The sequence below is a fragment of the Sceloporus occidentalis genome, unplaced genomic scaffold (assembly GCF_023333645.1).
Source record: "Sceloporus occidentalis isolate IW3139 unplaced genomic scaffold, rSceOcc1.0.p SCAF_5, whole genome shotgun sequence".
NCBI lineage: Eukaryota > Metazoa > Chordata > Lepidosauria > Squamata > Phrynosomatidae > Sceloporus > Sceloporus occidentalis.
In genome coordinates this window covers 40,446,049-40,463,552 of record NW_028316985.1, presented here as the reverse complement: position 1 = coordinate 40,463,552, position 17,504 = coordinate 40,446,049, and the positions used below count along the sequence as shown (strand labels likewise).

The 17,504-nt window shown below is 40.6% G+C and overlaps 1 protein-coding gene across 1 annotated transcript; it reads left to right on the top strand.

Moving 5' to 3' along the window:
- Positions 1-4,949: 4,949 nt before the first annotated feature.
- Positions 4,950-17,268, top strand: MGP (matrix Gla protein). Its single transcript, XM_089526778.1, has 5 exons — positions 4,950-5,028; positions 10,900-11,034; positions 12,655-12,690; positions 15,762-15,843; positions 16,895-17,268. Exons 2-5 carry the CDS (start codon positions 10,974-10,976, stop codon positions 17,031-17,033), a joined length of 318 nt encoding a protein of 105 aa, XP_089382904.1. The 5' UTR covers positions 4,950-5,028; positions 10,900-10,973; the 3' UTR covers positions 17,034-17,268.
- Positions 17,269-17,504: the final 236 nt, after the last annotated feature.

The window sequence follows — 17,504 nt, the reverse complement described above, 5'->3', positions numbered from 1 at the left end:
GTTTTCCTGTGCTTTAATAAATGTTACCCTTTTATTGGACCTAATTGGTATCAGCGTCTCTTTCTCTTGGAGCTTGCTGGCGACCTCTGGTATACACTGTTGGGACCCAATTCTGGCACGTGGGTTGTTAAGCCACCCTCTCAGCAATATCTGAGCTAATTAAAATTCTCCTAATTCGATCCTTCCTAACATCTCCAAACTATGACAACCTCAGTTTAGCCATTTTTCTTTATAGTGAGAGTTCAGGCTTGATTTGCTCTACCAAGCACCATATCTATTGGCCATTGGACCATGCTGAAGTACAGCAATCACCCCCCACCTCCCCTTGCACAGGACTCACCTTCCCCATGTTGGGACACTTCTTTCACAGTCATTTGGTTGGCAGTGAAGAGCAGGCAGCTTCAGAAAAAAGTCTGATTAGGTCCCTGTAAGCAGACACCCAATAACAATGTCATCCCCTGGGACCTCCATGAGATCTTGGAGGATGCCTTTGTTGTTCTGCATCTGGCTAAAAGGGAGTCCTGTAGGATTTGGATCACTGCATGGCAGAGAGAGTGACTTCCTTCTTCACAACAACGAAAAAAGTTCAATATGCAGTTATGCCTGTATATTTCCCTAACAAAATGCCAGTGGACATCCTGTTAGCTTGACAACCAGCCAGATAGCTTGAACAATAATCAATTCATATGCTGCAATCATTCCAGTTTGTAAACAAAACTCACTTTCCTATGGAATCTATGCAAAAATATGGAGATGCTATGCAACAGAAGTGTATTAAATATTACTGTAACTGTGGGGTGATTGTTCTTTATTAAGAACAATCACCCCATCTCTTTCTTTGATAAAATTACCAGCTTGGTAGATGAAGGGAATGCTGTGGATATAGTATATCTTTATTTCAGTAAGGCCTTTGACAAAGTTCCCCATGACATTCTTGCAAACAAGCTTGTAAAATGTGGGCTAGACAAGGCAACTGTTAAGTGAATTTGTAACTGGTTGACTGGACGAACCCAAAGGGTGCTCAACAATGGCACCTTTTCATCCTGGAGAGAAGTGACCAGTGGAGTCCCACAGGGCTCTGTCCTGGGCCCAGTACTGTTCAACATCTTTATCAATGACTTGGAGGAAAAAATTGGGGGAATACTTATTAAATTTGCAGATGACACCAAATTAGGAGGAATAGCTAATACTCCAGAGGACAGGATCAAAATTCAAAATGACCTGAATAGACTAGAAAGCTTGGCCACAGCTAACAGAATGAACGTCAACAGGGAGAAATGTAAGGTACTGCACTTAGGGTGAAAAAATGAAATGCACAGATATAGGATGGGGGACACCTGGCTTAAGGAGACAACATGTGAAAGGGATCTAGGAGTCCAAGTAGACCACAAGTTGAACATGAGTCAACAGTGCAATGCGGCAGCTAACAAGGCCAGTGCGATTTTAGGCTGCATCAATAGAAGTATAGTGTCTAGATCAAGGGAAGTAATAGTGCCACTCTATTCTGCTTTGGTCAGGCCCCACCTAGAATATTGTGTCCAGTTCTGGGTGCCACAGTTCAAGAAGGACATTGAGAAACTGGAGCGTGTCCAAAGGAGGGCGACTAAAATGGTGAAAGGTCTGGAAACCATGCCCTATGAGGAACGCCTTAGGGAGCTGGGGATGTTTAGCCTGGAGAAAAGAAGGTTAAGAGGTGATATGATAGCCCTATTTAAATATTTGAAGGGATGTCATATTGAGGAGGGAGCACGCTTGTTTTCTGCTGCTCCAGAGACTAGGACCCGGAGCAATGGATGCAAGCTGCAGGAAAAGAGATTCCACCTCAACATTAGGAGGCATTTGCTGACAGTAAGGGCTGTTCAACAGTGGAACACACTTCCTAGGAGTGTAGTGGAGTCTCCCTCCTTGGAGGTCTTCAAACGGAGGCTGGATGGCCATCTGTCGGGGATGCTTTGATCTGGATTTCCTGCATGGCAGGGGGTTGGACTGGATGGCCCTTGCGGTCTCTTCCAACTCTATGATTCTATGATTCTAAGAAGATTGCTAGATTATGGAAAGACATATTGGTGTTTACTCAGTGGTAGCTAACAACTGCAGTTGTTTTCTAAATTGATCAATTTACTTATAGGGTAAACCTGAGAATAGTGTTATATCAATTAATGTCTATGGCATAAAAAAGAAGAAACACAGAACTGGAAAAATGTGTGTGTTTTAATAGGCCATGTAGTCCTGTTTGATGCAGTTAATCCAGGGCTAGAGAATCTCCAGAAAATGGCTATCTAGCCTCTACTCAAACAGAGAGCCTATCACCTCTCTAGAACTAGGCCATTGGTTTCCAAACTTGAGACCTCAGAATTTGTTGAATTTCAACTTCCAGAAGTATCTGCTGCCATGGAAATTGGTCAGGGATTCTGGAACTGTGGTCCAACATCTGGGGATTTAAGGTTGGGGCCACTGACCTTAGTAATTGATTTCATGTTCAATATTTATCCCAATGATAAATTAAAACCTACCCTTTTATAATTTCAGCACTGATATAGACCTGCCCTCTGAGGCCAGAATCATGTTGGTGTCTTATGTTGGTGTAAGTTGCACTATGCATGCTGTTTTGACATGGATTGTAAATTTGTTACCATTCAGGAAAGTGGAGAACAGCAATATGAATAAAATCACATTGGCCTAGAGTATCATGTCCAGATGTGTGCACAAGTGGACCCCAAACACCTGTAATTGGATCTCTGCTCAACCACTCATTCAACTGCAAACAGAATGTGAACATCCAGCTTTTGTTGGCCTGTAATTCCCACCATTGCTAGCCAACGTCAATAGCGAGTAAGAACAGGGAGAACTGCAGTCCAACATTTTCTGAAGGCGATACATTTCTTCCTTTAATATAAATGTTCATATGATATGAATAAATATACAGCAGGTTTACAGATCCCAACAAGCAATGTATTATAAGACAGAGGTAAATGCATAGAATTTATGCATCATTGGCGGGGTACAGACTGCCAAAAAGAGATGCCTCCTCGGTGCCTCTCTCTGCTGTGCAGGAGCGCCGCAGCATACAAATTGTGTGGCGCTGCTGTGCAGCAAAAAAGAAGCTCCCAAAAGCGGATCCTGTTTGCAGTGCTGCAAAGTGCCAAAGACGGCGTGGTTATGTCGCAGCTGTGCAACGCTGTTTGGAGGTGGTGCAGCTGCGATGTAATCATTGCGCACGCCATATGTATGGCACTGCACAACTGCGGCGCATGCATGACATGCTAGGGTTGTGGAGCGTGTGCACACGCCACCCCAAGGCAACCCTAGCACATCGTGGATGCGCTGCAAAGGGCCCATCTGGACAGGGCCATTGTCATGAAATGGTTTTCAAATGCAGTTTTTAAGAAGACAGTTAAAAATTGAGCAAATGGACAGTTCTATGTAGCTTAATAAGATTTCTAGGTTGCAACTGTAAGAAGACACTTTTCAAATCTCTCTCTCTTTCTCAATGAATTATCTGTAGCTACACTTCCTGCATGACTTCTCTGCTGCTACCATTGCCTCCTTATGGCAAGTGGAGCTCTAGTTTGCCCCCGCCCCCCGAAAAAAAACCCTGCAGGATAAGTGTAGACGTGGAGATACCAATGGAGGAATGATGAGCCAGAGGCTTTTAGTGGTGTATGCTTGCGATGACTCCTCATGTTATCTTAGCATGCATGTAGTTCCAATCATGCATTTGACAAGATAATGGAAAAGGAGAAACCGGGGACAATGGCAGGGGATGATATGGGGAAGGTTGATTACTGGAAACTCTTCTTATAATCCTATTCAAACATTCAACTTGCATAAGTTTACATAAGTGGATGGGTTTCACTGTGGAACCAACACAGTGATTATTCTCAGCTTCCCATTGGAACAAGTGTCAGTCCATATTTGATTAAGACACCTCCAATGTGTACATCCAGTTGTAACCACTCAGGACTGTAGAAAATGACTGTCTTGCTTTTCCTCTTACAAAAGGAAATTTGATGGAGCTGGAGTGATTCAATATTTGTTATACTGAATAAATACACACAAGGGAGATGTCACACATTTTATTAAGCTATAAACTGTGTTAGACACAAAATAGGCCTAGAAGTACTCAATAACCTACTGAGGCAGGTTGTCCCTCAACCACACATGGGGATCTAGTCCAGCTTTTAAGACACATGATTTTTATTTTTTTAAAAAGGCATCTAGATAGGCGGCACAATTGTTGTATTTGTCATGTCTGCCCATATGTAATGGCTTGTTCTTACCATTACATGCGTAATGGATTTCTTTAAACATTCATTCATCTGCAATTCATTTAGAAGCCAATTCCCTTCAATGCCAAACACCCACTCAGTTCAAATATGCTGTTTTGTGCTCTTTAAATTCATTTTAAGCATTTCTGTTTTGGTGAAGGGGAGAAGAGTGGGTTCAGCGAAGAAGCAGAAGATCCAAGTACTTTTTATCCCCCCCTTCCCACTTCTGAAGAAATGCAACCCAAACAGTATGAGTTTAAAGGATTTATCTATGAGGCCTTGCTTAGACTATGCCCTTGCCTCTGCATGTCTGTGGCACAGAGCATGAGTGCTAGAGGGGGGAATGAAGTTGGAAAAGAGAAATGCAGGCATCAAAGAACTCCTATTCAAAAGTGCTTTTCAAGGGCTCCATTCAAGGCCCCCTTATGGCCTGGTTTATGGTTTAGGTGCAGTCCACTGCCCCCAAGTTGTGGTTTTGACCCTATTAGCCACTGGCATCCTGCCTTACTCCCCCTCTTTCTCTTGGTTGAATTTCCTGAGGTTTTTGATTTCCTGAGTGAGGGAAAGGGAAGGAGATATTTTGAAAAAAGGTGACAGACTGGAGGCGGATGATGCAGGGGAAAAAGGAGGGGTCAATTGATCATAAATATAAAGGTCCCCTCTTTGCCCCTGAAGAGTACAGGGACATTGGGAGGACAAGAACACCTGTTACTACATCAGAGAAACCATCTGCTAAACAGAAGAAAACACAGCCCATAATGTGAGTATGCAGGGGACTTAATAATGTCTGGGTAGTTTTGTATTACAGATGCAAAGAAAAGACAGATGAAGTATCAGCCACTTGGTAGGCTCTAGTTCTCCATGGTCAGGTCCACAAGGCCAACCTTTTCAGCCCCTAAAGTACACAGCGGTTTACTGAATGTTACTGGGCTGTGGTTATGATAGAAAGAAAGATGATACAAAATGGTGAAGATGGAACTTAAGTAGCAATTACTTAATGCAATATCTATGTAGGTTCTTCATTTTTAAAAGTTAATCTAGGTTTGCATTAGATCATAAACTATTTGTAACTTGTATCATAATTAAAACAAACTAAGATATCATAAGAATAAGCAGAATTTGAAATAGATACACTTTTTTGAATTATAAGTGGGCATGCTGGGTGGAAGATTCTGGAACCTATATCCAAAAGGTAACTTTTCCAAGGCCTGAAAAATGGGTCTTTTCTCCAATGGAAAGGAATGTATCTCAGACTGAAAGACACATTCTCTCTCTCTCTCTCTCTCTCAATCTCAATCTCTCTCTCTCACACACACACATAGATGGATGTTCCATTTGAGAATGATCTCTTTCTCATATACCTACACACACATAAAACATAGCAATAACAACTTCCTAACAAACTGCTTATACTCAGTGCCAAGTTATATGGGTGAAACTGGTTGTTATTGCTTTCCATTAATTCTGTGTCAAGCTTGAAAACAGTACTGTATCACTTTTTTGGGAAGGCAAAGAATGTGGTAAACATATCAATGGTAAAAAGGAACCACATTTTTCCAGATACTGTCATGCCGGTGTCAAGAAATGCCTGCATTTCTACAAGCTGCCTATGAGAGTTTACTGAAATGCTGATGCAAACCTGGATTGATCACAATCAGGCCTTTCACTGCAACTTTATGGATTTAACAAAATCTTTACCAATCTCTACTTTATTTGACCTTGGAAATGTTTTGCATTCAAGATGGTTAGAAATAACATGATGATGTTTAACAGCCCAGCCACATGTCTGTAATGTTGGCAATTAGCATGATGGCAGAGATAACAAATCAAGAAAAAAATCCCAAGGAAGTATATACCCCAAAAACTGTTGTTGAACATTTCAGCCTTCCTGGACATACAGTAAGGGATTTATAGGTTAAAGTCCTTGAACAAAGAAATTACATATGAAGACTAGAAAGAAACATTTGAATTGAATTATAGTGTCTAAATCAAGGGAAGTAATAGTGCCACTTTATTCTGCCTTGGTCAGGCCTCATCTGGAATACTGTGTCCAGTTCTGGGGACCACAGTTCAAAAAGGATGTTGACAAATTGGAGCGTGTCCAAAGGAGGGCCACCAAAATGGTGAAGGGCCTGGAAACCATGCTTTATGAGGAAAGACTTAGGGAGCTGGGTATGTTTAGCCTGGAAAAGAGATGGTTAAGAGATCATATGCTAGAAGTATTTGAAGGGGTGTCACAATGAGCATGGAGCAAGCTTGTTTTCTTCTGCTCCAGAGACTAGAACACAGAGCAATGGATGCAAGCTATAGGAAAATCCACCGTAACATTAGGAGGAACTTCCTGACAGTAAGAACTGTTAGACAGTGGAAGACACTTCCTAGGAGAGTGGTGGAGTCTCCTTTTTTTGGAGGTCTTTAAGCAAAGGCTGGCTAGCCATCTGTCAGAGATGTTTTGATTGTGAGTTCCTGCATGGCAGACAGTTGGACTGGCTGTCCCTTGTGGTCTCTTCCAACTCTATGATTCTATATTCACAAATTACAACCTATTAGCATAGGTATGAACAAAGGCAATGACTTCACAGGACCCTATATATAATTAATAGTTCTTGCTAATGCACATATAACAAAAGGGATCTTCTCACAGAGAGTTTTGAACCCTGGGAATCTGACTTTTGGTAAGCAGATGTATTGCTTTCGTGCATCAACACAACCTGATTATGGTAAAGATTTGAAAAAATCACCTCTCCCAGCACTTTGAAAAGTTAGGGCAATAAGACACAGGCCCCATACATACAGGCCAAAATAAAGCTGCTTTGAGTCACTTTGGAAGTATGCTGTTTAAATGATGGTATGCATCCTAAGAGTCTAGAAGTCACACCAAAGCCACACACCAGTTCTAAAGAGTTCTTTGGTGCAACTTCCAGACTCTTAGGATACATGCATCATTTAAACAGCATACTTCCAAAGTGACTTGAAGCAGCTTTATTTTGGCTTGTCTGTATGGGGCCACAATTTGCATCTTTCTGGAGCCTATTACATTTATAGTACCTGATGCCTTAATGCCACTCGGTAGTGATCTCAAGAAGTTGGTTTTATATCCATAAAAGGTCATGCTAAAATAAAACCAGTTAATTTTAAAAGTGTTAGCACATTTCTTCCAATCCTTCCTCCTTTTCAAGGAGGAAAGGGTTAGCCATTGGAGGTGTGGGGTGACAGTTGAAGATCAGAGCTGCTACCTAGAAAGTGAAGAGGGCTCTATTGTTTGTGAGACAGTGGTCTTTATACAGCTTGCTCACTAGCCCTCTTGCCCCAAACCTACTTCTCCAGTCCTATTTTTCTTCTCTTCTTTCTCCATCTCTTTCGCCTCTCAGTTTTCTTGGCAGCGTAGAGGCCCACAGACGCCAGAGTGACTGTGATATACTGCAAGCTCATAAAATCCACATTTGGATAAAATGTGAGCTCTGTGGAACATAAACAAGTTCTGACCCAGGCAAGTGAATATCTTTAAAGGAGACCAATTTCTAAAAAAAAATCCAGGAGGAGCTGGGGAACAAGGAGAGGAAGGGAAGCTGGTGCAAGAAACTGGAAGAATACATTTCAATGCTTTTATGTGGATGGTGGACAGCCTGTTTCCATCTCACTCCTCTGGGTGTGGGTACAAAATCTTAACAAGAAGAATTTTAAAAAAGGATAAGGCTGATATCAGAAAGCAAAAGGTCTTAGCCTGAGGGAAAGAAGGACTCTGTTGTGCATTAGGGAAAGCTACTGCTAATAAACAGTCTTTTTTGCTGTCTCTGTTTCTCCCCACATGGTCACAGAACTTGGAAGAGGGCTAGGAATTTGGAGTGAACTATTTCCTGGCATTGCAAATTGCAATGATTTGGACACTCCTCTCTTCAAAGTTTTTTTGCCAAAGGGAGTAGCATGTCCCTGCCTAATTTTGGTACTTTTCAGAGTCCCCCTTGTTTCAACACAGTACCTTGCTATTTTCTGCCAATCAATCTCTGCTTTAGGACCCCTGTTCTGAGATGTCTCGGGGACATGTAAAACCAAAAATGAAGAAAATTGCAATGATAGTTGAAAATTTGGCCTCATGAGCCAGACAGAAAGAAGGAGACATGTACAATTTGGCTAGTCATAGGTTAGCAAAGCTTCTCAGACACCACAGTTTTGGACTCAACTGTGGCTCAAAATGGCCCAGTGCAGGCACTCGGCTGTATTCTGAATGTGGTTTTACAAGTGGTTTTAGTTCAACCACAGATTGCATTGATTCAAGGCATTTTGTTAGTTGTCAGGTTATAGTTTCTCTCTTCCCAACTTCTAGGAATGTGGGATGTTAATACTAGTGTTATTCACTTAATATTCTTGAGAATATTGAATGAAGTGCTGCTTCTCAACTACAGTACTCATTTTATCACCAGTTGGAAAGTGGGTGGGAATTGTTTCCAATCGTGTATTTTTTGCTCTTCTAATAAATTTAGGCTGCAGAACTATACATACAGATTTGTATGCCCAGATTAAGTCGCACATTAATCCTACTGAAATTAATGGGAATAAAGCAGGATTTGGGGCCACGTGGCCTCCTTATATTGTTGGCCTGCAGATCCCAGCATTCTTCCTCATTGGCTGTGTCAGCTAATCTGCTGGGACCTGCAGTCCAACATATCTGGAGGGTTGCAAGATTCCTTCCCTCAGAATAATGGTGCATCTGGACTGTAGAAATAATGCAGTGTTGACAGTGTTGTAGTTCCATCCTATAGAATTCTGGGATTTGTAGTTTTACAATGTCTTTAGCCTTCTCTGCCAAAGAGTGCTGTTATCTCACAAACCTACAAATCCCAGGATTCTGTAGGATGGAGCCACGTCATTTAAAGTGGTACCAAACTGCATTATTTCTATAGTGTAGATGCACTTAAACATGCCTGACTTAATCTAGATCCAATTCATTTCAGAGGGAGTACATTCATTGACTCAGTAGGGCTTCTCAGGAAGCATGCAGAGGATTATACTGCTAATGCAAAAACTAAGCAGAGACCTGATTTATAAATTAATTATTTATGTGATAGAGACTTGATAATGCCAAGTTTTCCCCCTTTTCTTTTCTTTTGTTAAACGGGAGCTATTCCATTGAGTTTTTGGATATGCTATGATTGTGGCATGTCATCTTTTGGAAAACTGTCAAGCTGTGGGAAAGGCAAGGGGATGAAAAACCATGATTATTCCCCCTCATGGCATTGTGTTAAGATTGCTACTGAAAGGCAATTTTCAGCACTGGAAAATGTTGTCCTATTGTCATAAGAGGGCATTCCAGACCATGCTGAGTGAAGATTCTGGCAGTTGTAATAAAAAACAACAGCAACACCCTAACTTCCCCATGCTTTGGTTGTGTATACAGTTTCTCAAACTGCCTTCCCCAAATTGGTGCCCTTTGTGGTCAATATTAACAGAAGATGCTGTGAAATCTAGATGTTCAGATTTAGAACTAGTATCACAAAACAAAACAAAACCCAAACCAAACACACAACTTGAATATATAAAAAAGAGTTGTTTTCACGTTCTCCTGGATATGGGTAAAAACGTGATGAAAATTCATTGGCAGTGTGTTTCTAGTAATGGCTGACAACCTGCAGCGAATATATGTAAAGCACCTAACATGCTGCTCTCCAGATGTGCTGAAATACAGTTCCTATCACCCATCTAGCAGTCATGCTGGTTGTGGGCAATGGGAGATGTAGATCAACATATCTGGAGAGCACAAGATTGGGGAACGCTGAAAATAGAATCCAGAATTCAATAACATTGCCACATATTTCCTAGTCATCCTCTGCCCATAATTTCTCTCTTAATACTGTATGAGCTTCTTTAATTTCCTGTCTAAAGCATTAACGTCTGTATTAATCTAAATTTTGTAAATAGTTCTTAATGGCACTACTGTATATTTGTATAATTTTTTTTATTGCAACCTTTGCCTTTCCAGTTTGCACACCTGATCTTTGTTAACTCATAGGTCTAGAACCACTCTGTATTGTTAAAAATGATCAATGGACAATATCACTTGAATCTTTTTGGCTTGCAGATTCTAGAATAGGTATATGCTTGTGTGTGCATTTACAACAGGATGGACAACTGTGCTTGGCCCACAGGCAGCATATGAAGAGAAGTCAAAATACTGAAATACAGGAGAAATTGTATTCATAGTTAATTTATCTTGAGAGAATGTTGAGGAGCCAAAACACTAGATCTGTGAGTGTGGGGGAAAGAGGTATAAAACTGGAGGATAAATGAGAAAACGGAACACTTCGGTTTAGGAGAAAGCTTAATCCCTTGTCCTAGGCCTTGGTTAATGTCTAGAATTCCACCCCCAGAGTTTAACATTTCTGAGCAGGGAGAGTTAACATCTCACCTCCTTCTGAACTGTGAAGTCCTCCCTCTGCAGAAGGGGAGGGGAGGGAAGGATGCCCACTCCTACCAGAAGCTGAGTAAACCCACCCATCAAGGGTGTTCTATTGCAGTCTCCTAGAGGGCAAGTGCCAAGTTGCCCCTACCTTCCTCAGACCCCCTTCATCTAATTCCTTCACCTCCCAGCTGCAGGCAGCTTTCTTAATAAACACTCAACTGCTAAACTTTGCAGCTTGCTGAGTCTTTGGCTGCCCTTGGTGGAAACAGAGACCAGGATAGACACAGAGGGAAAGAGAAAGAAACACAATGCGGACCCTCATCATCCTTGCACTCCTGGCTGTCCTGATGATGGCAGCTTTCTGCTATGGTAGGTGATGCTATCTTTTATTGGTGCTCATCTGTGGTTATAATCTACTCATCTCACAGAATGTGGCCATACCCTTGTGTCTGATGTTTGCCTCTTTGCCAGCTTACCTCTCTCTCTACCATGTACTTCATTTATACCATCTTTTGCCAATATTCTAGTCCCTTCCCTTTGCTCAGATCGAACTCTCTGTCTAGACTTCTTGATATTTTATGTCTAACGTAAGCATTTCTGTTTTTATTCATTCACAATCCTCTTTTACCTTAATTCAAAACACAAGGGATGGAGGAATGTAGGTCAGGTGTTTTACCAGCAGATAGTGTAAGACACAAATACACTGTTGCCTTGGAAAATTTCAGGAATAATTTTACTTGCACTATTTTATTTATGGGAGTTGCCTACTGGGTTCTCCTTGCTAAGCTGCTGAATAGGTTGAGGAGAAGTTCTTTTCTGAGGAGTTTTCATCTCCTGATCTCCATGACTATTGGAGAAAAGAAGGTTTTTTTCCCCTGCCTAGAAATCCTAACTTTTCTTTTTGAAGACTTTGGGACAGTCAACTGGGAGTTTACTGGAGCAATGTGGAAATGTAGGGAAAGTGAATATTCGGAATTCGGAATTAACTTCTCTGACATTCAGCTTCCAGTTGTTGGTTCTCTCACCAGCCATTTCTTAGGGAAATCCTGCTCTTTATGAAGTCAAAGGCTTTCATGGCCGGCATTCATAATTTTTTATGGGGTTTTCGGGCTATGTGGCCATGTTCTAGAAGAGTTTATGCCTGATGTTTTGCCAGCATCTGTGGCTGGCATCTTCAGATGTTGGCAAAACGTCAGGAATAAACTCTTCTAGATCATGGCCACATAGCCCAAAAAACCCCACAAAAAACTATCCTGCTCTTTCATTAGACCTCTTTCAAAATGCAAGGGGAGAAATTAAATTTACTTGCATACATTCAGGAGCTACAGAACAAGGACCAGCTATACTGACATACACTGCTAGGTCCCACTGGCTTCAACAGGGAAACAAAATCATGTGTTCATCCTTCTGAAAACAGTGGGGCTTACAAACTACTTATTATTTGACTAGGTTCAGCCTTGTGGGTTTTTTGGGCTATGTGGCCATGTTCTAGAAGAATTTATTCCTGAAGTTTTAGTGACATAATTATAGAAAAAGCTCAAATGTTCTTCTCCATCCAATATCATGTCATAATCACAAGAGTGTAATAGCCTTCCTCCATTTTCTCTTTTGAATGATGCATGCATTTATCTATTTTAAGAATCACTAGCATAAATGGCTTTTAAAAGGAATGAAGCCATTCATGGAAGGGTTCTATCAGTCATAAATGAGAATGGGACCTCCATAGCTAAGAAGCGAATTCATCAGGGACATCTGGAAAAGAGGGTAGAAAATGTTACTTTTTTCCCCCTTATAACTCACAAAAACTGACATTTCTAAAGCTTTGCATCTGATTGGCCACCTTTGAATGCTGAGTTGTGGATGTAGATTTTTCGCCCCTTTTTAAAAATGCCTGACAGAGTAAGACAATTCTCACACTACTTACATTCTTATTCTTTTTTGTTGTATTTATTAGGAGCTTACAAATTTTCTTTTCTTTTTTCCTCACAGAGTCTCATGAGAGTATTGAATCACACGAAATTACAAGTAAGAAGCAATACAATGTGCTATCTGATTTACTAAGATGCTTAAGGTTGACATTTTCACTTGCCAAGGGGACCCCGAATTGTTTTACCATGCCACTTCAAAAGGCCCAGTTCCCTTGTGAACATGGATCCTCAACTAACTGAGGGAATAAAAAGCAGACCCTGGGAAAGTGACTTTATTGGAATATACCTCCCAGAATCCAATGACCAGGAAGGTCTGCAGCTGTGCAGGCTGAGGGATTCTGGGAGCTCTAGTCCAAAGAAGTACGTTTTCCAACATCTGATAAAAACTGTCACTATGACCTACCTGTCTTCAGGTAACACAAATCTTTCTGTACTTTGGCCACATCATGAGAAGGCACCATTAAAAAAGGCAGTAATGCTAGGAAAGGTAGAGGGTAGTAGAAAAAGAGGAAGACCACACACCAGATAGCTAGACTCAACTAGGGAAGTCATGGGCATGAATCTACAAGACTTGAGCAGAGCAGTGGAAGACAGGGGGCCTTGGTGATGTCTCATCCACAGAGCTGCCATGAATCGAGGTCAACTCAGGGCAGTTAACAATAACAACAAAGAAAATTTTTGACCTCTGAGCTTGTCTGGAAAGAGACCAAGTGGGTTCTGCATATTGCCTCATTCAAAGTTCATCCCCCAGATTCTCCTTTTCTTTTCCAATGGATACTCAACGTTCTACTAGTACTAAACATCCTCAGCCTTAACTGGGCTTTTATTTTAAAGTGTGGAAAGTTGTCTCTCTTTGCTTTTTAAAAGAATATGTTTGTACTTTGGCAAACATTAGGCCTTCCTTGAATATGCTTCACCCTTTTTTGTCAATGGCTGCAATTTGGTTCCAGTCCTGTCAATAACTCCTTACCTCAGTTCACAGGGGGGAGTGATTACTTAAGCATGGATAAATGGCAGTTAAAGACCGGTATGGGTGCAGTTTGGAAAAGTCACTTGTTGACTACAACTCTCATAAGTCCCTCAGCCATCAGTGGCCATGCAGACTGGAGATACTGGCAGTTGTTGTCTAAAAAGAAACTTTCCCAACCTCTGTTGGCATTTACTTCCAAAATAGGATTGGGCCATTAAATTAGTTAGATTTAGAAGAGAAAGGAGGGCTAGTTCATTACAAAGAAGGTTTCTTCACTGTAAAGATTGTAAAGCAACTCAGGAGGATATGAAGGAAAGCTGTAAAGGTAGAAGCTGAACTGTTTGACAAATCTTATTCAAAAATTGTGTTACTTTAAAAGTGGCATTGTTAAACAACACCTAAAAGAGCTCTGGGCTGAAAACAAAACACAATCTTATCATCCAAGATAGCAAAATAGTTTTCACTCCTTTCTTTCAGATCCAGGACCTTCCTTCAACATCAGTCTCTAACATGAATTCCATTAAAAATGTTTGATCCAATACACCCATCTTTCCTTGGGCATGTAGGGTCAATATTTGGCACCTCCAGATATGTTGGACTAGAGTTCCCAGAAAACTTGCCTAAATCCTTATTCTGGAAGGTATGAAGTCAAGGGAGTGGTGTGTAGGAGGACAGCAGGGCTATTAAAGAACAGGTATTATCAGCAGGATTTCAACATACCCTGAAGGCACCAAATCTTTTCTGATCTTAACTTTCCAAATTAAACAGGATTAGAAAAGAGACCACTGCAGAATATCAAATGCTATAGGGTTCATTAAAAAAAAAAAGGCAATGCCAGACCTCTAAATAAACATTGTCAAGAAAATCCTATGATAGGATCTCTAATATCAGAGATGACTTGAAGGCACATAACAAAATAATAGCAGGCACTTCTTTTCTGACTCTTCTTGCATAATCATTTGTGCACAATACCCTTTTCTATATAACTACCAGGACTTCCTTTGTGTCTAGTTTCTCCCATAGTTCTGTTTCTTTCAAGTAAAGAAGCCCCAAACAAAACAACAACAACAAAAAAGTAAAGCAAACAAAGCAAAATGCTATCATGCCACTATTAATTGGTGTGTGATTTATTTGGGGGTTCTTCACTCACCACCAGTTCAAATAGGGTAGGACATGACCACCAGAATAGCCTCTCCCAAAGCTAGCAATAAACATCTGAAGGCAACAGGTAGGTGACTCTTTTTCTTTCTATGGTACTAGAGAGAGTCCTGGATGCTGGATTTTGATTCTTGTGTGTCCTAAATACCAGAAATATTTCAGAAAGTCATGAAACTCAGAGAAAAAACAAGAATAAAAAAAAGCACATACTGGAAACACTGAGTTCTTGAAAAAGCAAAACATAAAACTTCTGTGTTTTTGCCGAAATGAAAGCTGATACAAATATATTAACCACGCAGTAAGTCACAGCAAATATAAATTACATGAAAGGAAAGGGGGAGACAGGGGAAAAAAACATTTAGACCACAGAAAGTAATACAGAAAATGGCTTTTGAATCTAAAGACTACAAGATTCTAGGACAGCATAATTAAATAAATGATACCAGAGTGTTGGTGCATATGGTTCCGGACTGGCAGCCTCTATACATACATAGACTTCTTTCCTGAAGAAGTCTGTGTCAGTGCCACAATCACCATGGGACGAGTTACCTTTTTGTACTACAACTTCCATCATCCCTCAGTCAGCATTTCCAGACTTTTTAGAGAATTGTCAGTGTCACACCTATAATAATACCTATTATGCTTTAACTATACTAATAGGGCTTGATGTAATGTGGAACTATGCTGTGGGCAAGTAGATGGGGGGATTCTAGGATTTATAGTTAAAAAAGCAACATTTATAAGTTCTGGTCAATGCAGGAGACTTATACTCTTATGTAACAAGTTTTATACTACAATTGCTGTTTTTATTGTCATCTGAAAGTACATATAGAAAACCAGGGAAGGAAGGGTGTGTGAGCCTTGCTCCATTAATAGCAAAAGGGCAATGATGTACAAAGGGGGCTAATGGTGTTGGCTATGGCTAGCATGACTGTGAAGAGTGATTAAGTGACTGAAACTAATGTAGTAGTATTTTATTTTTGCATAAAGCTATTGGCTATCAGCTTAACTTAGTAGTAACTGAAGCCATTTCTCTCCAGGTCCTTTCATTAACAGAAGGCATGCCAATGTTTTCATGAGACCTTCACCTGAGAACAGGAGGAATCCTTATCTGTATGAAAGGTATTTCTTTTTTGCATTGTAAACGTTATGCTATATACAAGGAATCTGTGACTGTGGGTGAGATGGTCTTCCTTAGACAACAGAGGAGCTTAAACAGACTGCCTCATACTGGTCTCTTCCAGGAGTGTTTTACTACAAATCCCATCACTCCCAGCCATCCTCACTTATTGAGGATGCCAGAAGGCATATTATCAGTGGTGACCTTTGCTTGAAACAGCAACCAGGATGTGAAAAACAGAAGCTGGAAATTTTATGTTTTGGGATTACAGCTTTCAGCATCCTTCTAGTGAGCATGGCCACCAACCATTGTTTATTATAGGTTGTGGAAGCTGGGATAAAAATAAATCACCCATTAAAGCTCTGTTTGGAAGTAACATTCAGGCATGAATATTACCTGAAAGCACTTCTCTAATACCCTTCTGAGCCTAATTAAACTCAAAAGAACTAGTAGAGGAGAAGTCTACTGAAACAATAGAACTGAACATGGAGAATGGGAGGGGGGCAAAGCTAATTGGTAGTCCATACATTTTACAATCATCCCAGAGCATCTGTTATGAAATAACGCACAATGCCAAAAATTTACTTTAGAGGTGAAAGTGGTATAGTCAGTGATAAGAATAATGGTATCAAGACTTTGCATAGAGAAGCTGCTGAATACTCATTATATCTTATCATTATGTCCTCTCTTTGTTTCATATTCCTTTTTAGTTCTGGTCACATCTTTGTTTCTACAAAAGAGATTCTATGCATAGTTAGCACCTTATTCCTGAACTACCTTGAGTCTGCATTTTTGGGGGAAAGTCAAGATGATGAGGATGATAATCTAGTATTCCTCATAAGAGACATTTGTGTGAAACAACTGGGAGATTTAAAAACATACAAACAACAATCCCAATGATAGAAAATACTTTGTGCATTTGCGAGATAACCAGAACCCAAAATTATTCATTTAAGAATTTTCTCAGATATGGACAGCAATGTTCAATAAGAAACAGTCACCACAATAATTGCCTCTCTTCCCTCCCCACTTCTCTTCTGCTTTCATGGACAGGATCAGAGGACGCAGCAAGAGTACCCAGGAACGTCAGAGGGAGATCTGTGATGATTACTATCCCTGTGACACTTATGCTCTGCGCCATGGCTATGCCGCTGCCTACAAGCGTTACTTTGGGCAAAGAAGGGGGAAGTAAAAAGATCAGGAATCTACATTCCCAGTGCCTGGTGCCTGGATCTTTACAGAGAGAGTGACATCTCTGAAATGTATTGTTGCTTGTTAACTGTATGTTATTCCACCTGCTTCTTCATTCTTCTGTAGCCAATGAGTCCTAGATTCTGTTTCAGTTCGCACAATGCTGATGTAGTGGTGGCTGAGCGGAGAAGGATGTGGGTTTTTATTACAAAATAAATGGCTGGTTTGATACTGTTTGTTCATAGCTCCAGAGTTTTCTTTGGGTCACTCCCATGTTGGAAATTTGTAACTATACTTGTACATACTTGTTCAGGATTGGAGGGGGGATCTAATCAAGTACTTTGGTTCAACCTAGGCTTGGATATTTTTACAACAGATCTTTCAAAATCAATGAGGTAAGTTAATCAAGGATAAATTAAGGACTATTGATTTCAGTGGGTCTGCTCTAAATATGATCATATCAGGATCCAGC